This window comes from Anser anser (genome assembly GCF_964211835.1).
Source record: "Anser anser genome assembly, chromosome: 3".
Classification (NCBI taxonomy): domain Eukaryota; kingdom Metazoa; phylum Chordata; class Aves; order Anseriformes; family Anatidae; genus Anser; species Anser anser.
The window spans coordinates 117,158,015-117,185,993 of NC_139722.1; the positions used below are offsets into that span (position 1 = coordinate 117,158,015).

General features: G+C 38.6%; 2 protein-coding genes across 2 annotated transcripts in view; both read left to right on the forward strand.

Annotated features, from left to right (window-relative positions):
• The window catches only part of LOC310896852 (protocadherin Fat 4-like), a 46,803-nt gene extending 30,102 nt beyond the window's left edge, over positions 1–16,701 (forward strand). Inside the window, exons 31-46 of the mRNA XM_083829700.1 lie at positions 804–1,012; positions 2,393–2,572; positions 3,201–3,420; positions 4,762–4,898; positions 5,618–5,761; positions 7,948–8,192; positions 8,474–8,583; positions 9,290–9,421; positions 9,948–10,084; positions 10,766–10,963; positions 12,004–12,098; positions 13,505–13,660; positions 14,583–14,780; positions 15,410–15,532; positions 15,928–16,096; positions 16,552–16,701. Of these exons, the coding sequence (XP_083685826.1) occupies positions 804–1,012; positions 2,393–2,572; positions 3,201–3,420; positions 4,762–4,898; positions 5,618–5,761; positions 7,948–8,192; positions 8,474–8,583; positions 9,290–9,421; positions 9,948–10,084; positions 10,766–10,963; positions 12,004–12,098; positions 13,505–13,660; positions 14,583–14,780; positions 15,410–15,532; positions 15,928–16,096; positions 16,552–16,695 (2,597 nt within the window). The 3' untranslated portion in view covers positions 16,696–16,701. The remainder of the gene's footprint in view (positions 1–803; positions 1,013–2,392; positions 2,573–3,200; positions 3,421–4,761; positions 4,899–5,617; positions 5,762–7,947; positions 8,193–8,473; positions 8,584–9,289; positions 9,422–9,947; positions 10,085–10,765; positions 10,964–12,003; positions 12,099–13,504; positions 13,661–14,582; positions 14,781–15,409; positions 15,533–15,927; positions 16,097–16,551) is intronic.
• Positions 16,702–17,097: 396 nt separating this feature from the next.
• On the forward strand, positions 17,098–26,160 carry LOC310896862 (activator of 90 kDa heat shock protein ATPase homolog 2-like). The gene is made up of 9 exons (XM_083829739.1): positions 17,098–17,326; positions 17,448–17,638; positions 21,098–21,183; positions 21,820–21,934; positions 22,575–22,660; positions 23,047–23,169; positions 23,801–23,902; positions 24,742–24,793; positions 25,061–26,160. Exons 1-9 carry the CDS (start codon positions 17,247–17,249, stop codon positions 25,234–25,236), a joined length of 1,011 nt encoding a protein of 336 aa, XP_083685865.1. The 5' UTR covers positions 17,098–17,246; the 3' UTR covers positions 25,237–26,160.
• The last annotated feature ends 1,819 nt before the right edge of the window (positions 26,161–27,979 follow it).

Sequence of the window (27,979 nt, forward strand, 5' to 3'; positions counted from 1 at the left end):
ATCAACCAGATTTACAAATTTGATATGGATCAAGTGCAGGCACATGATTGAATTTCTGTCAGATTAGTTAGAGTAACATGATACAGATCTGACTACACTGGCTGTATGTGCTTTTTTGTCTGCTACAGAAAGATCAGGTAGTACCTGATCAGGCAAAAAGTTACAGTGACTGGAGAAAGAATACCTAAATCAGCATAAAAACTGCTGGTTAAAAAACAAACAAACAAACAAAAAAACCCCACACCTAATTCAGCAACGTTTTCTTAAACACAAGTGTGTACCATGAGTATATATGGGACAAGTGTATCAGTGCTTTGTGTCATGCGTTTTATTTTTATTTTTTAGACTAATATTAAACTCATAAAGCTAATATTATTGGGTCATCAGATGTAGTCAGTTTGCACTTCTCTTTATGAAAAGTGTTTTGTTTGAAGTTGTGGTCTCACAGAAGTTATCCGCAGCATCCCTCATCTTCATTCAGAAGAGGACTTCATAGGAAATAAAATAATTGCTTACTGAAGCAGAAACAAAGACCAGCTGAACAGAGAGTGGTGGAATGAACTTATCCCCATTGGTTTTCCCATTCTGACCTTCTTGGTTATTTGTTTTTGTTAATTGTAGCCATGGATATGTCGGACATTCTTGAAAATCCATGTTGAATTTTATTTTATTCTTTGAAGAAAACTGTAGCATGCGATATTCATATAAATAATATGTAGCTTGCATTGAAGTCTTCATGTCTTCAGTTTTAACTAATAAAATCATAAACACAGTAACTTCTTTTTCTGTTGTTTTTTAACCAGGGTATTTTGTTATTGATTCATCCACTGGGATCATAAGAACAGAAAAGAAATTGATAGTGGAAGATTTCCCAGTTATTTTAAATGTGAGAGCAACAGATTCGTCCAACGCCGGCATATTCAGTGAAGTTTCTGTGCATGTGGATGTCATTGATGAAAATGATTTCCCTCCAGTTTTCCCATCCTCTCTGCTAGAACAAAGATTGGAAGAGGTAAAAAAAGATGTCATCCAAACTGAATCACTATAATGAACCCTCAAATAGTAATTACCAAAAAAAGGCTGGGGGGGGCTTGTGTTCAGTATACAAGTAAACATACTGAAACTGGACAGGCTTTCTGTTCTGCCATGTGATATTTTAGGTTTTAGTTCAACCTGAAAATCCCAATACATAGAGAATGGTCTAGAAGTGTGGACTTATTGAAGGAAAAGTGAATCTTTTGCTAATACAGGGCTCCATGAAAGAAAAAATAGCCACTCCTACGTTGCATTTTTGTTCACAGAGCATCTTCAAGTACATTCACAGACTGACTCGCTTTGTCTTTTGTAAAGAAGTTTTTGCAGAGAAGTAGCAGAAACAAGTCTTCTCTAAATTAGCATACTTCTCTTGTTCAAACACTATCTGCTATGACTCTTCTTGCCAATAAGTAATTGGTGGCAGAAAACAAGCCAATTTTCAGTCTGTGGCTATTACGTTACAATAGCATGCAATGGAAGCCACAGCATTTAATTATGCAACAGGATCTAGGTAACGTTTCGCTTTTCAGCATTTTGCATGCTTTAATCTGCTTGTTACTTTAAAAAACAAACAAACAAAAAAACTGATGACGTTTATATTTTGTATACCACATACCTTGCCTTTGAGCTTATCGGCTGATTCATGAACTTTGTCCTTAACAGCTACAACTAACTTGAAATCTAGTCCATTTCTAACATTGAGCTAAATATATTTTTAATTATTACACCTATTTTTAATGTTCCCAGTTGATTGAATGGAGAAGATTTAGTGTCGCATTTCCCAACCTCAAAAATTGATTTCCATGTGAAATATTTACACAGAATTACTTGTTGGATACCAAGTTGGATCACATAACTTGAGATCAGGTCTCAAATGGCCATGCGAGTGAAATGCTGATGTTTACTGTCCATCTGAATGCAAACAACATTTTAACAGAAGAAATAGATCATGTATTTTTAAAAGAATAATTATTAGCCAAATAGTGTTCAGACAGAAACATGATTCTGAAGTTGAGAACATCTCTTTAATTTCAAAGGAGTACAGGCTATTGATTATGAATAATTCCTTAACAGCAAGTCAGACACTTGAGATTAATATTTGACCAGTTCTAAAACATGGCAATTTTGTTTCTGAAGATCACTGCCATAGGTAGTGACATGGAGGGGAAATAGTCTGTTCTGTAAATTCAGGAAAACAAGAGTTTCTCTCACTATGCTGAATGAATTGTATAATTTTGATTTTAAAGTGTTTACACTACTTTAAGTGTATGCAGTGTCTGTCTCCCCCCATCACATAATTCAAGAAATTGCAACTAACCAAACCCTGTCACAGCCTCAATCTGCTTTTCATTGACAGAATTTACCTGCTACTGAGATTGTCCAGCTGAAAGCTCAGGATAATGATACAGGTAGAAATGGTTTACTAACATATGGCATTCTCAGTGGAGACAAACTAAAATTCCGGGTAGATGAAGCAACTGGAATTCTTTATTCCACTGCCTCCTTTGATTATGAAGAGGAACCTACAGAGTATCAGGTTTGCTTTAGATTTCTGAAACCTCTTAGTTTTTCAGAACTTTTTATCTTCTCCTTGGATAATTGGTGACATTTTTGTTTTGATTTAGCTTGCTATTGCTTTAACATTTTACGCACAGTTTTAGAATATGAGTATCTCAAGATGTGGTGCATTATTAAAGCAAGATGCTGCCTGTAGACTATTATGCCTAACCTGAAATTCAAGCAAGGCTCATAGTTCACCAATCTTGCAAGCTCTCAAACACTTCAGCACATGAATAACTAACTTCACAATGACAGCTCTCGTATTCAGTGTAGTCTATTTGCTTGAATCTGTACCAGACTGAGATCTTGGAGATAAGATGATCATTTTATCTTCTTTACTGTTGCTGTTACTGCTGAATATTTTTTATAATCTTATTTTGCTTCAAGCAAAAATGCTGAATTTGTTGGTTGTATGTAAAGACTTTTTTTTGTTGTTGTTAATCAAATATGCCTGAAGTTTTCAATAATTATTTTGAAGTGAATTCAGAACTTGAGTTTACATTTCTAAGAATCCACTGAGTTTAAAACTCACACAGAGTTTTTTAATCCTGATGCAAATACCTGCTTATATGATTTCTCCTTTCAAATAATCGTGTAACTTACAGGTTGTGATATATGCTGAAGATGATGGAATCCCTGAGAAGAAAAGGGGTTACTGCACAGTTGTCATAAAGATCATTGATGTTAATGACTGGCCACCTGTGTTTGACCTGGTGACTCCATTCAGTGTTAATGAAAATGTGGCTGTGGGATTCGTAGTTGGAAAAGTCACAGCAACCGACAGAGACACAGGAGACAATGCCTTTATTCTTTATAGCCTTACAGGTAACAAGGGATTCACTTACTGCACTGGAACAACTATCACTTTGTTGTGTTACACTGTTATGAGTGTAAATAGCATTATGTGAGTTAGCTCCTAACTCCTTTCCACATAAGCTGAGAAGGTTCAATTTCACCTGACTTAGTATTTTACTAATTTGTGCTCGTATAACTTTCACAATGATTGAGTAGCAGCTTCTTTTGCAGAACCTACAACTGTTTTAAATACTACTAAATTAAGCCTCTCCTCAGCTAGTCAATTGTGATCATTTTACAGCTACATAGATCAGATGTAAATGGTATCACAAGTGTGTCAGGGACCTGAAACACTATCATGGGCTGTTAGAGAGCTGCTTTCTTCACCCTTGTGCTGGACAACTTTACCTCTGCAGCAGAAGTGGCACAACAGGCAGCAGGTTGCCTACTCTGATACCTCAGATCTCTGCCCAGGCTATTAATGTAAAGGACCTTTAACTTAATTTTACATTAACATGACAGCTTGTGAACTCCAGTGACTGAGAGCTCTGGTTTGTGCTTCCTGTCACATTTATCTGTGGTAGCTGATGGAATTACACTTGGGAAGAGCACCCCTTTTGCCACTGCCTCTAAATCTTACCGAGATGGAGATTTAGAGCTGCCTGCACCAAAGCCTGTAGGCATTGAAATATTTGTTTTTGTACCATCAAGAGCAATGTATATAAGGTTTATGTATATTTTAGTGTCCTTTATTTCCAATATGCACACAGACTTTAGGGTGGTTTTGGACCAGGGAAGCCAAAGACAGTAAAGCTCACTGCTGTGTCTTTCAGCAGTCATGTTGATTTCTCTTTAGATCTCTGTGCTACTTAGTCTACCTTCATTAGAGCCAGAATAAATTCAGTGACACGTCATCTTAGAGATTTTGCAGGAGCACTGTCTAGTTACAGTGTTCATGCTCAGCAACAAGCAAATGAGACTGAACATACAGAAGGTCAGAGGACTGTAAAAGTGCCTATGAACACCTCTGATCTCCTCTAGCCTCACAGAGTTGTGCAGACTAGGAGGAACTTGTTTCTCGAGATTTACCCCACAACTCCGATGTGCTGTCCATCATCGTTTACATGGCTCAAGCATTATTAATTTATGAGTGAGACGTGAATCTGCAGAATTTGTTGACCTGTTGTGTTGGCTCACATTTCAAATGCTCATCCACTCAATCTTTTCTGTTTTTCTTCTACATTATCTATATGATATTAAAGACTGGTTTCGATGAGCTCAAGATACGACTAAACATAACATTTAAGAGTGTAGTTAATTATGTGTTTCAAAGATGTATTCACTGATAAAGCTTCTTTGATTGTATCTCAGATGGTGGAGGAAATATATTTGAAATAGATGAAATACTTGGGAACATTAAGATAAAGAATTCTCCAGACTATGAAACCATGAATAAGTACAACCTGACAGTGAATGCAGTCAACAACAAGTCTGCCCCTTTCTATCAGGTAAAAGAGCTTTCTAATGAAGAGTGACACTTCCAGTCAGAGTAGATTTGAACTAGTGGGAGGTAGGTCTATCAAAGACAGTTATTGTGCAACATAAATTAGTCTCCTAATCATGGTTAGGGTCAGATTTTTGCCCGTGGTGTCCATGCTGAGGAATATTATCTTCCATAAATAGTTGAAATACTTTATAATCATGCATGGTAGAATTTGTCCCTGAAGTGTTTGCTGACTAACCTCTGCGGGTGTGCAGGAATTATGCTTTTAGTTAGTACTATAAATACTGTGTTAACTTCATAGCAGCAAAAGTAATTTTCAGTCGATTGTTCTAATCCTGCTATATTGCTTTTATTTGAAAAGGTATTATACACTTATTTAACAGTAGTAGAACATCCCAAGTTCCCTTATCTGCATCTAGCAGTGGTAGTAGGACATATGGCTTCCTAAACATATCCTATTCTTAACCATTCTGAAACCTTTCAAGAAGAAGAATCCTAATGCAAATTTAAATTCCTGCTTCTTTTGTATTAAAATTCTGTAGAGATCTTTGATGTCGAGTTCACAAAGTTAAACCTAATGCAGTCGTTTATTACACCATTTTCAAATTCTGATTTATACTTCCTGTTGCATATGCAAATAACAAAACTACTTAAGAAATAAATAAGACATCCTAAATATTCTAAAATTATTTTATTTAATAAATAAACCTTTTTTTTTTCTAGGCAACCACCACTGTCACTGTTCTAGTGATTGATGTGAATGATAATGCTCCAGTGTTTGATCAGAATTCCTATTCCACTTCTATAAACATGATTAATCCTGTTGGTGCTCACATCATAACTGTACACGCCTACGACAAAGATCAGGTAACTACTCCTGTTTGATTTTGACACTGCTTTAAGCTGCAGCCCAAATATACTTTTCTTTGTTCTACTGATATGAAACACCAACTGTAGCAGAGAGCAAATTATGATTGATTAGCAGCACTGTGAACTGGAAATTAGGAATTTTATTGTTTCTGCTCTGATGCTGATCTACTTCGGGCAATTTTTTTTCAGCTACATTTGCCTTAATTATTCCCCTTAATATTTGGATTTGTACTAGTCTCTCAGACATATGTAAGAACTCAAGCAATTTAGTGACTGTGAAATTATTTGAACTTCTGAAATGGAGGATTCTTTAAAAACTAAGCATCATGTAGCTGGATTGAACATAGAAATGTCTGTTCACCAAATGCCTCTATACCCCAGCTAATTCTGTTTCCACCTTTATAAGTAATTTTGTTTAACTGACTGATTGATCTGCACTGCACCCACACCAGGTAATGTCCAGGCACCAGGAGAGATATCAGTCAGTAAGATCACCACGACAACATCAATATTATTTATACAATTTAAAAGATGAAACATCTGGAAGTGACAGCAAAACATGAATATCAGGTGTCTTCCTAATATTTCATGCAAAACTTTGTTTATAATAGCAGCAGTTGAGATATATGGCTGCAAATAATTGAAAGGCCCTTTTTGTTATATTTGCTATTACTTCATATAAAAAATTGTTTTATGAATGTTGCTAGACTGAGAATGCTTCATGAAGAACTAATGAAATTGTCGTCCTTCAGACATGTCTGGTCCTCTGCTCTGTACCCTGTCAGGATTGTGGGGCACAGTCCAGCTCTGAAGATATTAGACTTTGTTTCTATTCCTCCCTACTCCTGAGATAATCACAAATTTACAGATTACATACTGACAATAGATGCTCATGGCAGGGTTTGATCCTGCTTCTGTGGAGCCATGGGAGAAGAGAATATAACATTTTTCAGAAATACAGAGCAAAGAGTGATAGGGTAAACCCTAAGGCTTGTCTTAGAAAAGTGATGAAAGTGATGTGAGTGTAGGCAGGAAGGAATAGGGCTTATACTCACAGCAGTGGGGAGGCTGCACTTCTCAAAGTGCCACAAGGACCCAAGGGACTTTAGCTTATTCTTATTGACATTGCTCCTTTAGGTTACTCTCTTGCTAGGCTAAGTACCCCCATCTACATGTCTAAACTCAATATTTTTTCTTTAAAGACTTTTTTTTTTCCATTTTTGCTGTGTAACTCACAAACTACTTCTGAATTTTCTTCTGCTTTGTTTTCATCAGCACCCATCCTACCATAGATAATCCCAAATTTTCATTTAGACATTTTTTACATCCCTTGTTTCAGTGTTTATCCTACCCTTCAACATGTACTCCCAGTGCATGTAGTTTTATTTAGTACTTTAATGAGATTTCTTATCCTGGAAATTCATTATTACTACTGATATCGCTATCAAAATATAGTTCTCTGTACATTTTACAGTGTGGGGAAAGTTTTATAGCACCCGTGGAAAATGAATAGTTATTTGTAACTCACTTTGACAGACGAGGAATCTGAAGCTCATTGTCCAAAATCATGTGGGGAGTCTAGCAGAAAAATAAATCTTCACTTCACTTAGCAATATCCTGCTCTTCCAACCCTCTCTCTGAAAAATCTATATGTTCTGGTTTATGAACTTTGATTTCAAAACTATTGAGGTAATGTTTTTGTATGAGCTATGGTGGTCTAAAAGTTTGTGCAAAGCTCCAGGTCATTATGGACATAAAATCTCCCTAAATGCACTGTTATATAAGCTTGTGTTTTTAAGACTATAAATATGTATGGGTCTTGGGGCCATACATAAAGCATGAAAATTAATTTTCGGGGATGGGGGGAACATGACGATTACTCTGTTCATTGGCTGCTGCTGCTCTAGTGTTACAATTTCAGCATGAAGTAGCTGTGAGTCCTGATTCTGTCTAGTTAAGTAAAATGCCTCTGGCATTTTGTCAATTTAAGCATGGAAATACTAAGATTCTGGTGAGTCTGTGCTACAGGACTGGGAGCACGAAAATTACATGGTCCTGCAAGCAAAAGTGACATTGCTCCTTTAGGTTACTCTCTTGCTAGGCTAAGTACCCCCATCTACACGTCTAAACTTAATATTTTTAATTATCTTAATCTTAATAAAGTTGTGTTCCTTTCATGGCAGGGGCAAAATGGCCTTATCGAATACTACATCCTCCCAGATATAAACTTCAGCGCATTCTTCCTGATAGAAGATAGGAGCGAGGGGAAAATAATAACAACTGGAAACCTGCCTAGTTCTGAAGAAATCCGGTTAACAGTGATGGCTGAGGACAAAGGCTCTCCATCTTTAAACAGCACTGCTGTGATTACTCTTAATGTGTTCGACAACCGTCCATTTGTTCCTCAGTTTAATGAGAGCCAAATCAGGTGAGGCTTTCATAACGTAACTGGTACATATTTGTCAGGTAGTGGAAAACACAGTAAAGCTGAAAGTTGAAGATAGTTATCATAGCATTGCTGTCCCCTTTGGTGTGCACAAAAGGACATTAGTTTTTATTGTTGTTTTGAGCTGTGGCAAACAACTAGAGGGGATGGGGCAGAATTTTCCACAGATACCTTATTCTTAAGGACTTAAATCTTGAAGCCTTTCAGCACAACAACTGCTGGGAAATTTAACATTATGTTTTATCATTTGTCTTCTATATTAGCATTTCAGTGTTGGAAAACACGGGAGTGGATCATTTAATTTACACTTTTGTTGTGGCTGAAACTTTAGGAAAACCGATTGTTTATACAGTTGTATCTGGCAATGAAAAAGGTGAGTACTATTTCCCTTAGGACTTGAAATAACTAAGATAACATGCTAACCTGTCTTTTGTGTGGTAGATGCCACTGTATTTAAATGAGGAGATGGAGAGCAAGGATAAAAGTGTGTGTAATTTCTTTGGAGGAAAAAAAATAAAAGCACACAAAGAACTTCCTTCAGAGCTCTTCAGCATGAGAGTTTGTTAATCTCCTTTGGCTAAAGATGTGGTTATAACTTGCCAATGGGTTCTGATGGTCTTAAGTTAGGGTAATTTTTGGGCTAAGGAAGCTAAGATGAAGCTTTCATACACAAGCAGCTTCCTCCTTGCCAATCTCTTTTAGTCTATCATTTCCTTACACTCGCACCTTTCAGGGCATCTGCCCTTCTTCAGCTTTTGCAGCTGTGATATGACTCCATTTGCACACAAAAAACAGGAGTAATTAAAAACTGATAGAAAACTTGGAAAATGTGTGCAACAAGAGGCTGCAGTTTTATTTTTCAAAGTAGCTGCTCCTTTTCATGTTTAAGGCTTGTTTGGTCTGAGGTGCCCCCCAAGCTGTGGTGCGTCCACTGCTTAGCCAGTGGTAGTGAAGCACTTCATATTTGTAAGAGGAGAGGGCCCATGGAAGCATCCTAAGAGAAAATGAGACACAAAAGGTAGGACAGCCACAGGTGAAATGGCAGCTATAACAACGGAGGTGCATGTTTTTCCTTTCAGGTCATTTTAGGTTGGATCCAGAAAGTGGTGAGCTGAAAACGGGAATTAATTTGAACTATGAGGAGACTTCTCAGTATGTGATTGTAATTGAAGCAAATGCGAATGTCTCATCTGCTGCAGTCCAGTCTTCAGGTAACTTTCCTGTGAAGGGTTTTCCAACTTCAATCAGGGGCAATGAATGCAAGATATTTCTTTGCCTTCTGTATTTGCAACTAACTATAGGAATCAAGATTCTCTTTAACTGAAAAGTCTGGTGTGAAAGACAGGCAGCTGAAGGTCGAGGCTGTGCAGAGAAAAGCAGTAGCTTTCCTCCAAGGGTGCAGACTCTCACAGGGTCTTACTGTGGTCTCAGAAAAGAACGTAATACCTGGGCGTTGGACTCCATAGCATGAACTGGAGGGACCTGGCTGTCCTTTGCCCAGTATAGCACAGCCAGCTGTGCACTGCCTGTTCTCCCCAGGGTCCCGGAAGTCAAACAGAGCTCCTCTGGGCACGTCTCAACTGCGTTTGCTTCCTTCTCCTTCATCCTCACATGCAGCCAAGATACTGCTGTAAAGCCACAGCCTGCCCTGGCCTCTGAAAGTTGTGCCTTGCTGATGTTTGTTGTTGCAGACACGAGGCTGAGCAGCACTCGAGATAACCTGTGTTTGTTTAACAGGCCTGTTTGCTCCAAACGTGGCAATGCTGACAATCTCAGTGCAGGATGTAAATGAAGAGCCAGCATTTTTGCAAAGCGTCTACTCTGCTCGGGTACCAAACTCTGTGCCATACAAGTACCCGGTTATTACAGTTCAGGTAGAGTATCTGTCTGTACTATTCACAAGGACAGAAATCTTTTGAAAGATTTCAATTTCTTTCGCATTTAAATTAGGCTAAAAGAGCTGTTAAATCTGCTCTCAAATGCTTGAGTCAAATTCTGCCCACCATCCAGGTTTATCATAATGCAGGTGAAGGATGGGGTGTTTAGGGAACTGGTCCATACCTGTCCTACCAGTGGTTCTGTCAGAAGAATGTGCAGTCTGTTCTGACTCCTGGCGCTGCCTAAAGGTATGACGCCTCAAGGATTACATACTGCACAGACTACTGTTCTCTCTTTGGTACTATTACTTGCTTTGTTACCATCAAACCCAAATAGGAAATGAGATACAAAATGGAGCAATTCTTGTATTTTTCTTTCTAAGTCGGAGGTTTCTCAGTTCCTATAGTCTTCTTCCTTTATGCTTGCAGTTGTAGAATCCTCCTAGACTTTATAGGAAATTTATTTCCCCTTTCATACCCGTGGTTTGATTCTGACAGCTTGTGTCCCACTTTGTTAGTGCAAAGGGAAAAAATATGACAACACTTTCCTAAAATAGTCCAGTCTTACGAATAAAAACTGCAGTTTTATGATCGAAGGGTAATGAACAGCCCAAAAGACATACACTGAGTCTCATAATCATCTTTTCTTTTTTTTTTTTTTTTTTTTTTTAAACCCAGGCCACAGATCCAGACTCAGGAGACAATGGACTTCTGCTGTACAGTTTAGTGAATCATCAAACAAATGAATTTGACATCAATGAAAATACAGGGCAGATTTTTACAGTTTCTATAGCAGGAAAGGTTGGAACATTTTATCTGGAAGTCCAGGCTGCAGACCAAAGTGGAAAAGGACTCACAGCCCAGACAAAAGTCAATGTAAGAAAGATTGCTATTTATAGTATTGATTTTCTTCCATGTCAAAGCTGTGTATACAAGAAGGACTAGGTTTGGTAATGACCAAAAACAAACAAACAAAAAATAATAATAACATGCAGTGAGACTGTTGGTAATGCCAGTATCTACCACATATGTTCAGGCCAGAATTACAAGGTTGCTGTTTCCTTTAACAGATAAAAATCTGTTGACATGAAAATTGACTTTTAAAGGACAATTACCTGCTTATGGAACAAATTAATCTCTTAACTAACTCCAGCCATGGCTAGATTAACAAAGCTGCCTTGAGATGAGGGAGGTTGGGATAAGACTGGAGAGAACCATTTGGCAATTACTGTGAGCACAGGAACAGGAGGAAGGATCTAACCTATTTCTGGGAGAAAGTTACTCTTGAGTTATTCTTCCCTGGAAAGAAAGATCTACCTTGACTTATGAGTTGTTATCAGGTATTACAATTTGATATCACTTCCTCCCTCCTTGGTGCAATTTCCCCAGGATATCCTCTTTATTAGTGCAAGAACCTCCATGTAGATGCACAGCAGATACATTTTACACCAAGTCTCATCCACTCCAATGAAGATTTGAAACATAAAATTAGATAAGCATCCTTTAAATACTGCATTTATAATAACTTGTGCATGCAGATCACTGACAGGTATAACTGGAATTGTGCAGAGAAATCCAGATTTATTTATCCATACCTAATTTTGGAAATCTGTTTCATGAAATTGCATGCATGCAAAGAGAATGCAAGATATGAAAATCCGGCAAACTCTTCCCTGAAACCTTGCTCACAGGCATAGTAGAGTTCTATATTGGTTCAGTTACAATTTATTAAGTTCTTCAACTTTAGAATTGCCTAGAATGCTATCTTAAAAACTGCTTTCTATTGAAATTACTGATGTAAAAAGTTATGATCTCTCATTCTTAGCATCACCATCAGAGTCTTTTTTTGAAAGTCAATCTTGGAGAGAGATGTAAATGCTTTAGAAAACCTTACAGGCAATTTCTTTATTTCTTAGGTAACTGTTGATTCCAGCTCCAGTAAAAACATTGTGGTACTTGTTCTTAATCAGAAGATCAATGTTGTTGAAAAAAGCATTGCTGAAGTAGAAAGGTATTTATGAAACTGTGAAGCTTATTCTGATATAATATCTGGTGACAAATGTAGAGCTCCTTTGAGATAGGGGTCTGACAGCTTACAGGGGAGCTGATACAGCCAGCCCTCATGAAAAGCTAAGCCTTCAAATTGATGTAGTGCAGAATAATTTGAGGGAATTCACAGGAATCCGTCAGAAAGATATGCCAGTTCTTACCTGTAAGGCTTTGGCCTGAGCTGACAAATGTCGAAGTGTTGTTGGACTAGACGATTTCAAGATATTCCTTCCTACCTCAATGCTTCTGTAATTTTCAACAGCCTAGGAACAAGTTTATTTATTTATTTAATAATTTTTCATGGATTGTAGGCCCAATATACACATGTGGACACAGATTGGATAGAGGATGTACTAATCTTTCATTCTTTGACAAGCGTCCTAAGACGAGTCCTCAAAACAAACTCACTTAATACAAATGAGAAAATCCCCCTTGTGGCACAGCAGCAGTGCTTTTCAAGGTCTCAGCCCCTACAACCCTAGGGGATTAGCTAGCAATGTGTGGATGGCCACAGTAAAGTGAAAAAACACATTTTGGCCTTTCTGTGTTGTTAATGAAGACACCTAATACTTTGATTATACATAAACATGTATTTACATTGGAAATATCAAGTCCTGTGCTTTTGAGGGGAAATAGCTTTGAAGAATGGAAAAATGAGTTTGACATTGTTATGCCACCAATTTCTTGTTGGTAAAAATTAAATGGAACCCCTAGAGCTCCTCCTGTCTTGGAAGCAGCTGGTACTAACTTCTATCAGAATGATGGATTAATGGCACCAATGGTCTGATCCAGCAAGAAAATCTCTTTATTAAATAACTGGGAGAAAACAGTAAGGATTATGAGAACAAATTTCCCTTTTCCCCACCTTTACTGTTCATGGTACGCCATAGGTATCACTACCTGTATTTATCATAAAAAGTCAAGTATGAAACGGACCATATGTCACTTTGAAAAGCATGACTAAACATACGGTATACTATGCAATATTGGTTATGAAATTTAGGTATTAAGGGTTTGTTAATCCTTCTTTTCTCTAATTGTTCAGTTATGCTAATGGCACCTAGCTAAGAATTTTCAGGCTATGTACGAAAGTTTTATAGCATCTACTAACGAAATATACTTTTGTTTAATAGTCAGAGACAAGGACTGGATATTATTTTTCTCTGCTACTCAATCACCCAATGATATTGGGCAAAAAGCTTAATTCCTTTGCTGATGATAATCCTGCATTTTGACATCCTTAGATTAAAATGCTAAATATCTGCAAAATATTGTATTAAGTACTACTTTTCTATCATTTAATTTCCAGTGTTAAAAGAATTTGTCATTGCCCAGTTAATTAACAATGTTCTCTTAATATGATGGCAGAGTCATAGAAGATATACTTGCATGGAATATATACATTGTTGATGTTTATTCCAATGAGTTTGAAAGAAGAACAAGAGAAAGCACTGATGTAACCTACATAAAAATCATTGCTGTTGATGAAGCAAACCAGGAAATACCTGCAGAAGATGTAAAAAGGTTTGTATAGTCCATCTTCTGGGTATCACATCTATACAGCTAGGTTTTGTTTCCCTTAACATTATTAATGTCTCAAGTAGATGAGTTTTGATGACATAACAGTTTCTCTGGTACTTACCTAACAGCTCAAACTGATTTTTTAGAATTCAGAAAGCTTACATTATTTATTCAAAGGTAATATCCAGAGTCTGTTGAAAGCGTGAATGTGGCTGTTTAATTGTGCAAAATAAATTTTAAAAGTCAGTTTTACAGAAAATGGAAGCAGAAATAATGCCACTAAAATAGATGTTGCCTTCACTTCTGAATTGCAGAATTTTGATTAAAAACTTAAATTTCAGTTGTATTTTACATTTGTTTCATAACCTTATAGTGGTACGAATGCATGTTCACGCAAACATACTATTAAGGGGAGCTGCTGTTTAAAAGCAAATGATTTCTAGACTCAACACCTGTGTGTAACCAGAAATGGTTTGTGGTTGAAACAACTAAAAGAGCCTGTGGTCATAGGAAGCACTCTGCATGGACGATTTTAGGGACATGGTTTAGTGGGTGATAGTGGTGGTAGGGGAATGGCTGGACCAGATGGTCTTGGAGGTCTTTTCCAACCTTAAATGGTTCTATGATTCTATGATCCCTTTTCGCTGAAGAAAGCACTCTTGGTGTTTCTAAACTGTTTATATGTGGCTGCCTTGATCTGGATTTAGAGGATACTGACATCTCAAGTTCAGTTTTCCAAGTTTTGCATCATTTTAGTTCATAAGCAGCAGGACTGGTTGCTAGAAAATGGAATTTTTCCTGAATGGAAGACATGACAAGACAATCTTGGCAGACCAGGGTGTGAAATTCTGTTATTTTCTTCAGTACTCTGCAAGCCTAAATGAGGGTTTGACAAATCATTAGCATTTTAATTTTCTGTCTATAGAAAACTTATGGAGCAGAAGGCAACCATTGAGAAGGAACTTCAGAAGATATTTTCAACATCTGTTACCGCTGACATAGAAGAGACTCCTGCTGACTCGACAACTCCTGAACTCATTGCAACTATTGTTCTCAGTGTTCTGTTAGCCTGTACCCTCATAGCCTTCCTGGTATATGTGGTTATTTCTATAAAAAGGAAAAGGTATGCATATTTTTACTTTAACAATGTAGTTTAGACTGACAACAGTTAGTTTACTTTAAATGTCAACTTGAAAAAGACTAATCTGATAAATTGTTCATATTTGGATCAAGTATTGCCTAAGATTTGCCGTCTATCAAAATAGGCTTTTTACTCTAGGTATTAGACACCTCTCAATATACATAACTTAAAGTTGGTTTCTTTTGTTTTTGGCACAAAGCAACAGCAGAAACAAATACTTTTAAAAACAGAAATGTGGATAGCAGAAATTTCTGGCTGTGAAGGAGGCCATAAGTACCTGTAATATACACGTGTTAAGTCTTCTCTAACCACATTAACTTGTGTACTGAAGTCAAGGGACGTTTTGTTGCTGACTTCAATGCCTGTAGGACTATGTAGATGAGGAAAAGAAATATGTTTTCAAGAGGTTAGCTCATATTTACACTATTACGATTAATATATAATCAAAAAATAGGCAATACTGAAAACTAATTGCCAGAGTAATACAGAAAATAGATGCTGTATATTAAAACTATGATACCAATAACTTCATGTTCTATTTGGAAAACAATTGTAAAGCCAGTCTTTAAAAAGAATAAGCAATTTAATTTTAATGCATTTATCATTTTCAGATTGTATGAACAACAGTATTCAGTTAAGAAGCTACATGAAGTGGAGGGTATTGATAATCCGAATTTAGCTGACAAAAATGGAAGTCTGAACAACCTAGTGAAACCAGAGGATACAAATGAAGTGTAAGTAGAATGCTGATACCACAAATTTACATTAAAAAAAAACAAACAGCCATATCAAAAGACGTGTTTCTTGGTTATTCTGGTAACATACGATTTTCCTTGCATCTTTCAATAGTGTGTATGTTGATTTCTAAGAACTGTTACAGTAATAGGCTATAGTATCTATGCTTTGAGGGAGCTAATACCTTTTAATCTTGCATCACAAATAATTATTGTTAAGCCTTATGCAGGAAAAAAGCTTTCAGGCTACAAGAAGCTACATATCATTCACCTGGGTAAAATCCCAGTAATTTTGAAATCAGCATACGTATTTCTCTGTTTCAGACAAGCCAAGATTTTTTCACGTAACTATTTGTAAGATGAAGGTGTTATGAATTCTCTTAACTCTCTTTCAGAAGAACTGAAACAATAGCATTTAACAACCTGCAGGATACCAAAGAAGGCAATGCTGACAAAGACGTACTTCAGGCCAATGAAAAGTGCAATTACCTTGAGACACTATTAGATATCAGCAGTGAACAAGAAAAAAAGGTAGCTTCTGAAAATGCCGCTCTACCTAGAAATGTAAGTGCCAAGCCACTGCCAAAATCACAACAAAACAGGCAATTGGCTTTTCAATTGCAATGAATGGAGTGAAAGTTATTTTATACTATTCATCAAATTACTGAAATAATTATTAAAAGACTGTAAACTTGTGACTGAACTCATCCATGCAAAAAAAAATCATAAGTAATGACCAGCTTTGAGGAGAGGCTGTTTGTCTTTGCTTAGGAGGGAGGAGGAGGAGGATTTTGTGATGCAGAAAAGAAGGGTGGGTCTCTTCCATCTTTTGCAGAACAAGTACAGGAAAGGGTTCTCGTGTGTTGCTGCTCCTAAAGCTTGCAGCTTTGAAGATGATGCTTTCATTGCAAGCTTCAGAGGCAGAATACACGTTAAAGTGATATAACTTCTGGTGCTTAGAATTTGTCCACTCTGCCATCGGTAGCTTTGCCTCAGCTGTGTTCTTTGTTTTCTTGCAGGACTGCTCAAATCATGACTCAGCTCCTTCACTTACACCTGTCCCTGAGAAAGAAATAAAAGGAGTAAAATTTTCAGAAGCGGCAATTATTTTGGATACAGAATCTGAACTAGATGAGTCCGATGATGACAGCTTTCCTCAGTAACGATGCTTGACAAAGAGAACTTTTATGAAAGCCACAAAACCACTGTAACAATACAAAATTAAATGTGTAATAATAGGGGGACGCTATCTGAATTTTAATGCTTGCTACTCCTGTTTGTGCTGTAAGAGATGGACAAGAAAGAAAACAAGCGATAGAGTTGCCTCTTACGGGGTATTTAATTCTGTGTGTTATGAATAAAAGAAGACAAAAGAAAAACACGAAAAAACCGGCCAGCTTCCTCCTGCGCTGCCTTTTCATTAGGGGTAGATGAAGCGTTCCTCAAGCCTTCATCCCCTTTTCTGTTCTTTCGCCTTTCCAAAAGGGGCGTGGAGGGCTGTTTCGTGCTGTTTGTGCCGTTTTCTTGTTACACGGCCGTGCCCTGCACACCCGCGGCGGCTCGGGCCCGCCGGCTGCGCCTCCTGAGGGGCCGGGAGCCGCGCGGAGCCGCCTCAGCGCCGCCTCGGGGGAGGGGCAGCTTCTGGCACCTTCTGGCCGCCGGCGCGGGCGGGCCGGGTGCCGAGGGCCGGGTGCGGAGGGCTGGGGGCAGCGCCATGGCCAAGTGGGGACAGGGGGACCCGCGGTGGATCGTGGAGGAGCGCGCGGACGCCACCAACGTCAACAACTGGCACTGGTGAGGGGCGGCCGTTGGCGGGGCTCGCGCGGGGCCCCCTGAGGCGGCCGCGGGCCGTGAGGGGCCGGGGTGGGCGCCCCGCCGCCGCCGGCCGCTGACGGGCGCCGCTTTTCCGCCGCAGGACGGAGCGGGACGCGACCGGCTGGTCCAAGAGCAAGCTGAAGGAGGTGCTGGTGGGGCTGGCGGTGGAGGGCGAGGCCGGGCGCTGCGAGATCAGCGAGCTGAAGCAGGCCGAGGGCGAGGCGTCCTGCAGCAGCCGGAAGGGGAAGCTCATCTTCTTCTACGAGTGGAACCTGCGGCTCGCCTGGAGAGGTGCGGGGGCGGCGGGGGGCTCGGCGGGCGGGCTAACCGAGCAGAGGGGCACGTTCCCAAGCCCAGCGCCGTTTGCGTTGGGGATATAACGGTTGTGTGAGGAAAAAAATAAACGGTGGGAGTAAGGGAACTGGAAACGGTGGTTCTGGGGGGATAACGGGCTGTCCCCCAGGCCTCGCTCTTTCTGTAGGAGGCAGGAATGCCAAGGGCCATGTTTAATGTTCCCTCTTTATTCCTGTGCCCCAAAACAGGACTGTGGCCGCCGGTGATTCTGCTGGCTGCTCCAGCGGGCGGTGTTTCACACTTCTCCTTTTTGTGGTGCCCTGTCCAGCACAGTTCTTGGTGACTGCGGGTTGTTTATGGGTTTTTTTTGTTTGTTTGTTTCGCTTTGGTTTGGCTGACTGTGACTTCAGCGTTTGATTTGATGATGAGACTAGTGCTCATATCTGAACAGATTTGGAATTGAGACTAGGAGGCTTAAAGAAGTACTTACGTTTAGTTCGGGTTCACCTTGATAGTTAACTATATTATAAATGCGTTATAAACCAAGAAAGTAGTTACACATGTGGTCTAAATCTAACAGAAAGGAAGGCAAACAGAAAAAAAGGGAGGTACGCTTTATATCAGTGCAATTTAAATACTTATAATCAGTTTTTAAATAAGCAAAAATTATCAAAGTTTTAAATAGTTTTGGTCCTGTTTTTGTTTGTTTTATTTCACTGTCTAAAGCTTAGAAATAGGCAGATATACAGTGTTTTGTTGTTTACATTTCTATACAAATTCTTCATAAATTATTTTCCTCTTCTGTATTAGATCTTTGTGCCCTTCAGTGTTAACTACAGACAGCTAGTATTGTGTTAGGTAATGTGTGAGGTTAGTTTTAAAAGAGTTTGCTACTACACGGTGAAATTCTGAAACAGCTGGGGTTGTTTGATTTTTATGTGCTAGCCACCACGTTGTGTGTTTTCTGAGAGCTCTTAATTAGAAATGAGAGTTGAGACTGAACTGCGAAAACAATAGTTTTTGTAATTATTTCCTTCTGCATGTCTTCCCGGATAACTAGGAATTCAAGCTGTAATTAAAATGTCGATACCTAAGGACAAAAAAGATATAAATCCTGAAATTTGTAGCCATTTAGGAAAGTCCAATTTGGGAAGAAAAATATTCCCCTTAGCAATTAGGATTACAGAGCACCAAGAAAGTGAGGAACTAACAGTACTTAATGGCACTGTAATTGAGCAAAATGGCTGCTCTCTCTTTCACTTTTTGAGGATGTAATGAGGATTTTAATGGATCATTCTACGTGGTGATGGAAGCTTTATGAGGACTGTGGTGTATGTCCTTTTAAACACGTATTGCAACAGTGGTTTTATAAGTAGGTCTTTCCAAGAAACATGCTTTTACCGTTAATTTTCTAAAATAGTGGATTGTTAGAAAACGACAACAAAAAATCATTTATTCTTAGCTCTGCTACTGGAGTATTTCTATTTTATTTTCATAAAAGGTCATAATTTTGCTTACATTACAGTGATAGTAAAAATGTGAAGCTGTACCACAGCTGTACCTACATAATGCTGAACAACCAACTTTGTTAACTGATTGGACTCTACTGTCCAGCACAGATAACACCTGCATCAATCCCTTGGACAAGCAGTTTTTTTGGAAGGAGAGAAAGTCTGTTTACTGTTTTTATATAAAACTAAATTTGTCATCCTGGCCTGTGTTACCAGGGAATCTGTATTTTAAGAGTTCTTAACATTGGTAATAAAATTAGCAGAATGGATAGAAGTCAAGTTTGTGTTTTGCTCCTAAAAATTTCTTCCTGCATGCTTGCACATATCGTGGGGGAGAGTACCTGAACGTAAGATTTGCTTTAACGTGTGCAAAAACAGTGCTCTGTAGTTTTGCCAGTGCTAATCCTGGAACTGGAAGGAAACAGTAGAGAGGAAACTGAGGAGGCTGCATGGGAGGTGTGTTGGGTTCTGAAGCATAGTAACGGTTTAATTAAGTAGCTCACGTGGCTTCCTACTTGGAGCTAACAGGTTCTCCTGGGAGACACTGAGAAGCCCGAGGGAGGTCTTGTAGCTTACCTTTTGCTGTGTGGATGTGGCTGTCCTTCTGGACTAATTGACTGTGTCCCATGCTGTGCTTCATTGAATTGTTCTGACAAGGATGGGATCTTCACACCATACTCCACTTTGCATTACTAACCATCATTCACTCTTCTTCTGGCGTAGAAATGTCTGAGCGTTTTCTGCGTGTACTTCACTGTGACCTTGACCTTCAGCCACGAGGCTGTATCAGCGGTTAGTGCCGCCCCGTAGGTAGGCGATTGTTTCGGGGCATAGGTAATGAAGGGGAGTTGGTATTTGGCTAGCTCCTTTGAAGGTGAGAGAATCCAAATAAATATGATGCTGGCCTTGATGATAACTCCCCTTTTGCAGTCACGCTTAACACTGGGTTGTTTGTATTTTAGTCTTGCGGATAGAACAGTATGAAGATAACTGGATTTGGGGCAGAAGTGCATGCTTCTGCTATTGCTCTCTTAAGAGATTTTAACATGATCTAAATGGTGAACAAATTTAATTAACTACATGCTTTTGTAAGGCAAGGGGGTCTTCACTGGAATGAAAACTAAACGTGGCAGACCTTACATTGAATCCTTCCACAGAAAGGTCTAAAGCAAGGAAGGGTCTAAAGCAAGGGTAGGGTTCATGCTCCAGAACACGTGTATCGAGCTCGTAGAGCTTTATAGCCCAGGAGGTAAGTGACCGTGGGCCTTTGCCCAAAAAGACACAGGAGCAGAGCATGTTCTCTGGTGCTGCACAGCCTGTGTGACGAGTACAGTTATTACCGGCAGTTCTCAGTACAACTGCGAAGAGCAGAAGGATTGTTCTCAAATGTTGGCAAGTGAAGTTTCCTATTCTGTATGTTTCAGTCATCCACCTGTCTGTCATACGTACATGTGTTTGATGGTAATGTGTCTGTATGGTAGGAGCTTCCGAGGCATTCGAGGAGGAATAGCTGGCATTCCAGGGAGCTTCTAATTAATGGGCAGAGAAGCCTAGGGGAGGAGGAAGTTGTTTTTTTCCCCTGCCCCCTTTTTAGATTCATGTTCTGTGATGGCAGACACATCTTTGAAAGTGGAGAGTATTAGAACAGCTGACAACTGAAGATGAGAGCAGAATGGTAGTGTAAAATGAGCTTAATGAGAGGGTGTACCTGTGTGAGTGTACATATATCCACTGACTGCCTCTGTGCAGGAAATACAGTTCTGAGAATAGTTTACTGTGCAAGTATTGTGACATATTTGAGACTTTTTGTTGCTCTTCAGTTCCTTTACATTTGATTCTAGGCAACTTGCTTCAAGTAACAGTTTTGAACAACTAATTTCCAAGCTCTTGTGATGGGGAAAATAGTTTTTAATAATGCATTTAAGAATTCGTTATGTTAATACAGGTACAGTGAAAGAGTCTGGTGAGAAACATAAGGGATCTGTTGAAATTCCTAACCTGTCAGAAGAAAATGAGGTAGATGATACAGAGGTAGGTGTGAAATACTGATATGGCTATATAGGTTCAGAATTCTTAAATAAAGCATTAATCAATGTTTAGGCATCGTATTTTGATTTATGCTCTGATGAAGTGGGATAATTACACTTGGATAGTTTATTTTGCTCTTCATGTTTTCATTTTTATATTTGGAATCTTATACTCATCTCTGTTCTCAAATTTACCTACTAGGAATGTGCACGGTTTTCTTTGCTAATTATTGTTTGTGACTGTATACTAACTACACATTTGAGAAGAACTCTGCTTGTTATAATCTTAAAGAAAAAACAACCTAAGAACTTAAGGACTCTCCTTGTTGGTTGTTGTATAGTAGTTGACACTCTGGCTTCTACAGATTCCTCAGCTTTTGCTGTGTATTAGATAACTGTTCATACTTGATCTTGAATAATCCGCCCTGGAAATGAGATAGATACTGAATTTATTTAAGTGAAAACCCAAAAGGATGGTTTTTTAGCAAAGGTAGGATAAATGGAGAAAATAATGAACTTGAAACTGCAGCTGTCCCCTGAATATAGTAAACAAAGCCAAAATACTCTCTTTTATTGCCAGAACCTAAAAGGCTAATGTTTAGATGCGTCTTAGATTTTGTCATCATTTTTCTGTTTCTAGATAAATGTTAGCAAAAAGAAAGGGGAAGGCGACGTTCTGAAGGACCTTATGAGAACTGAAGGAACCACCAAAGTCAGAGAGGCCCTCAGAGATTACCTGAAAGCACTTAAAACAGGTAATGTAAGGCAGTGTGCTGCGTATGTTTTTAAGCAGTCTTCTTTCTCGAAGAGATGGGTGATATACTGGCAAGTCCTTTGTGGGTTTTTCCCTTTTTTTCTTTCTGACTGTCACCAGCTGAGATAAAAATGTTAGTAGGTTAGTCCTTGTAGTCAAGATCTTTGTTGCTGTCAAATGTGACAGTGTCCAGAAGCTTCTGTAGTGATCCGGGCTATATTTTTGTTACATGTGCTGACCACAGAAATCACTGCAAGACCTGCAGCCTGACTGGTTGGCTAGCAGAACAGGGCTCTACCCTCTTTGTCCATTTGCTAATAAATAGTTGAGAAGTTAATGGCGATGGTTTATGCCTTAACGGGCAAATCTTACTAATTTGGGGTCAGGTATTTTTGAAAAGCCTGTATTTTTATGGAAATTGCTTTTTGACTATGGGTAATAAAGACATATGGGTTAGGTAGGGAAACGGGATTGGAATTGTATGTCCTGTTCTGTGCTCCCATCTTTAATGTCCTATTTTGTGCATCTCAATGGTTTTACCCATTCTGCAGTTTTGGCCAGCAGTCTTCATGACATAGAAAAATGTCAGGGTGGTTGTACGACTCAAATGTTGTGCTGAACAGTGCTCTTCTTCATTACAGAGTTTACCTTGGGAATGATTCTGCCGACAAAAGCTACTGGTCAGGATGTGGCTGCTGAGAGAAAACTAAGTGGGAACGCTGTGCAGGTATGCTGGCTTGAAGTGTCGGACAAGTTTAATACTGTCATAAATGCAGTCCCTGCAGATTTTGCTGTGGTAACAATTGCATATCCCTGTGGTTACCTGCAAACATGGAAGCCTTTGGGATGGCGCTGCCTGCTTATTGCTGTGATCAGGGCATGTGACACCGAAATGCCCTGTCACAGAACCCGGGCATGGGTCTACCGGGTGGGGATACCAGCGTGTATCTTTAATGGTGTTCTGTAACGGTTGATTAATACTGCTGTCAAAAATATTGAAGTACATTGTTTAGTTATTGTATATTTACAACACAGCATGTGTAAGGTTGAACGTTCAGAACTTAGAATTGCCTGATTTTGCTGTCATTCATGTGACTGTTGTTTGCTTTACAGGCTTCTGTTTTGCCACATTCTTCAGATACAGTTGGTGTAAAAATTCCAACCGTGAAGATACTTATGAGAGAAATATTCAACTCTCCAGCAGATGAGCTTTATAGCATCTTCACAACTAAGGAAGTAAGTGGTACTTTCAGTACACGAGCTTAAGAGTTGTACAAGAAAGGAGGCTATCATTACATCTGAATAGCTGTGTAAGTGATAAAATGTGTAACATTTGTAGTGTCAAGATAATTTTCCCTAGGTACATTAAATGGAATGAGAGAGGTAATCATCCAAAAATTAGTGAGCTGTCATCTTCTTGTAACGTCACAAAGTATTTATAATTCTGATAGTCATTATTTGTTAAGTTTTGCTGAAAAGATTCATGTTTTAAGCCACTGAGGAATTTCAGTGGAGAAAATGGAAAAGCAGTTGACAGTTGCTGAGGTAGTGTGTCAGCTCAATGGTGTCCTACCACTGAACAAAAGCTAGCTCGCTGACCGAGTTGTCAAGTTCTTGAGATAGCAAGCAGAAAGCTCTGTAAGGTGGCAGGAGGCTCATTCTGCTTTACATGTTTAATGAGAGCTTATTAGGGTGGCTTAGACCTTTTTTTATCCTTAACTTAATAGGAAGAAAAGGCAAATTCACAAAATGAAATTGCATCTTTACATAATTTATATACAAACCTCCCTTGTCTCATAATATGGTGCGTTATTTATCAGTGTATGGTTGTAGGTGACCGACTTGTGCTGTATTCTTTTCTTCCTAGTTGGTACAGAAGTTTTCCAAGTGTCCTGCTGTGATTGAAGCTGAGAAAGGAGGGAAACTCCAGATGTTTGATGGCTGCGTCAGTGGTGAATACACAGAATTGGTAAGAACAAACAAAAGCTTCTATTTTGCACTTAAAAAATAGGGGTGGCGATGGGTCAGTTTCTTCTTTGAGTTAAAAAGTAGCATAAGTTTCTGACATGAGCTTTTCTAATGCCTGTTCAGTTCCTCTACAACAAAGGCAGAAATTGCTACTATGTGATTTTTTTTTTCTTCCCCAGCAAAAGAACAGGGATCAGTTATACTTTAATGACCTGCACTGGGGGAGGGAACTGAGCACCACCTTTCTTTTTTTATTTTATTTATTTATTAAGAGGCGTTAGAAAGCAGGTTTAAGTCTTATCTCCCAAATCCGTATCTATTCCTCATGTAACTGGAGAAATGATCTCTGTGCTGTTCAAGGCAAATATTTCACTGTCTCCAACTGAGTGCTCTTGCAAATACAAAATAAAAAGTGGTGATTAGAGCTTGGCTCTGTTTTTGAAACCTCTGAAAACCATGTACACAGTGGCTGAGGTTAGACTTGGTATCTTATAGCCATCCAGATGACAGGGAGTAAAGTGCAGGAGTGAAAGCATGACTTGCCCCCATTTCAAGGTCCGCAATAAAACCGATATTTTACATTAGTATTTAATCAGCATGACCTTTCCATAGAGAGAAGAAAATAACGGGACATAGCAAGCTGAGAGTTTAATGAAAACAGTTTATTTACAAACAGACAAAAAGCAATTTCCATATTGGTTGCAGTGGTGTTTCTGCTTATGTAAGATAATGTTCCCTTCCTTACTTTTCAGGGAAGAATTAGCATTCAGTAGTTGCAGTGTGAATTATCCCGAAAGCAGAAAACATGCTAACAAGAGGAATCTTCTTGTTTTCATCCAGGTCCCAAGCCAAAGAATTGTCTTGAAGTGGAGGTGCAGAAACTGGCCTGATGGTGAGTCTTTCTGAGGACCCCTAACAGAGACTACACTTTGCATGGAAAAAAAAAACAAAACCAACAACATGACAGTTAACAGCCTTGCTAACTGGAAGCTTGCTTAGTCTGTGTTTTTTAGAGAATAGCTCGATGTCCACAGAAGTTATCATCTGTGAAAATAGGCTTCACTCAGATGTAGGCAAAAGTAGATGAAATTCGCTACCATACATTTAATTTAACCCTTTGAAAAACACTTCATTGAAATGTTATCTTTTCTTCCTTCAGAACATTATGCAACGGTTACCTTGAATTTCAACGATATGGCTGCTGAAACAGAACTGCAGTTAGAGTGCAAAGGCGTTCCTGTCTCTAACGAAGATAGTGCAAGACAATGTTGGAAGAAGCAGTATTTTGAAGAAATACGTATTTTACTGCAGCAATCCAAAGATAATATGGAATGATAACAGCACTATAGTTTTGTTAGGGCATTACTTTTTATACATTGTTAACTTTTGTTTTTTATAATTTATTTGTGGGAAGAATAAAGACCCACTTCTATAATATGGTATATAATTTAAGCATTATTTATGGTTTTTTAGTGAATGAGGTGGCCTCTAAGTCAGACTATGTATATAAAACAGATTTACTTGGGGAAATTGATCTCATTTGCACTTACCTACAGCTTAACTCGAGAGGTCAATTATGATTCAACTGCAGTAAAATACTACCATTGGAGGTAGGTAAGCTACACGAATCAGTAGAAAGCATTTGTAGTTCTTTAACATTCAGTGTATTAAGTGGCAAATTGTCTCTCTAGGAAATGGGATACTCATCAGAGGTGAACTGAAAGGGATTATAAAACAGATGATAAATTAGATCTTTCAAGAAATATGAAGAATATAGTTTGCGGCCTCTTTAAATACCTTTTTGAGATTGGTTTAACTGCAGACAGAATTTGTTTCTAACTCTGTAGACAGTTTTAGGGAAAGATTATTAAGAATGCCATGTTATTCTGGTTGGTACGATGCTTACCACTGTTAAGTCTGCATGCACTGTACTGCCTTACTTGACCTCAGTGTGAAATTTAATTCGTTAGAAACAAACAGTATTATTTTTTTCCTCTTGAAATTCTGTAAATCTTCCACTTCAGTAATTTATGGTCATTTGCAATTTTGTAGCAAACAACTGTTTGTTAGATAAATTTGACAGGTGAGTAGTTGGGAAATTGAAAGTAAGGAACTGTTACTCTTAATTATAGCCACACTGAGGTTAGCAAGAATAACTTAATTCTCAAATGAGTTAAGTATGCAATTTGAAACAAGTTTACCAAGAAAGGGCAAGCTGCCTTTGGAAAACATGGTTGATTCAATAAAATGCATCGTTTTACATGCAGGTTTATTTTCTCCATTAACTGATATGTCTAACTAAATGAGTTTGTATAGGAGTTAAGTCCCATATATTTTATTTTACAGGACACCAACATATGACAACCTCATCATACAAACTTAAATCATGCAGAAGATAATGATGTGCTGCTCTTTCAGCAGGAGAGGTTTTCCCTTAAAAGTTTGCAGTCGGTTATCCCCTTTGCACTTAGGTGAGGTTTGTTGTACTAACAAGAGCAGACACCTAACATCAACAGGATAGATGTACAAAGACTGTTTAGTAAACGTTGCATTGCTTTTGTTTTAGGTGTCCATATAGAGGGTGGAGAACAACCTCTTGAAAAATGCCATGTTTTAGTAGATTAGGCTTCTCTCTTTCTAATTTTTTCTAATATTTCTAAAAGTTTAGGTACCTTTTTTTCATAAATATTCAACAAAATTTGCTTTATCTTTTGAATACAAAAGTAATTTCCAGCTAGAGTATATTCGTTGATGAAGGGGCAACTTTTAGGTAAAAGAAGAACATCTAGCTATAAAATTGAGATCCCTAAATTAAGTATAGGCTAAGAGATTTTGTGACAATTCTTGTGACAATCTGAGAGTAGTTACTTACATCCAAAGTATTAGTTCTCCAAAATACAAAAAATAATAGCAAGTCTCTTCAAACAGTATATACTGCAGCCCCAGTGCTTTTCTGGAAATATGCCTCATATCATTTTTCCCTACAGAGTTAGCAAAAGCTTCCATTTTAGGGTCATAAGTATCCACTTCTTGTATGATTTGCTGGCCTGAATTTTCTCATCTCCTTCCACTAGCAGGAGTTATCAACTGGACCAATTGCAAAACACCAGTGTAAAAAAAGAAATGACTTACTTGTGTTCCTGGGTGTTGCACCACTCACTTCCAGATGTGGGACAGCCAAAAACCCCAGGAAACTGCTGCCACTGGGAGGGCTGAGACTGTGCGAGGAGGAACACCCCCAGCCAGCTCTGCGTTCCTCTTTAATGCAAGGTATAGTGAACTCAAGACGACCTGTGGTTAGCATCCTTCTTGTTCCCTCAGGCCTGCACAGCTGTAAGTTTGATAATACGTATAAGTTTTCTTAAATTAAAGACATGAAGTACCTACCTCTTCATCCCTGTAGGCTGGCCCAGCAGAAGAACTGGGCAATGAGTTCCTCTGCTTTCACAGCCAGGAGGAGTTCTGTTTGACTGTCCTTACAGGCAAAAAAAGGACATCTTCTTGTTTTTGCTTCACCAGCATTCCTGCACCCTGCCCATCTTCATTGTAGGTGTTGGAACTTAGCTGACGTTAGTGTTGTATTGCTGACCTGAAAGTTCAAGTTCTGCATTCAGTTATATTGGGATTTACAAAAATTGGAGATATGTTTTACTTGTACTAGGTGGCACTTTTCTAGCACTTTTAATCACACCTAGTATGAAGGGGGCAATCACCATCTTAGAGAGGCAAAACAATTTTTCTGGAGTGTTAAAACTCCCTGTTCTCACAGACTCCCCAACAGTTTACTTAGAACCAAAGAACGTTAAATTATTTGTTATCCTCAGTCCTTGAGCTGGATGGAGCAAAGTTAGGGATTACTTATCATTTGGTAACAATACAATGATAAATGGTTTAGTAGCATAAATTTAGTTTGTTTTATAAGTGAATGTTTGTTTAAGAGTTCCCAATATAACAAAAGTGAAAAGAGGAGTGGAGACAGGTGGAGTTAGTTTGAGGAAAACAATCACTAAACGTATTGGAATTTGTGTGTTTGAAAAAAGGCACAGGAGCACAGAAGGCATTCTAAGCAGAGCAAGCA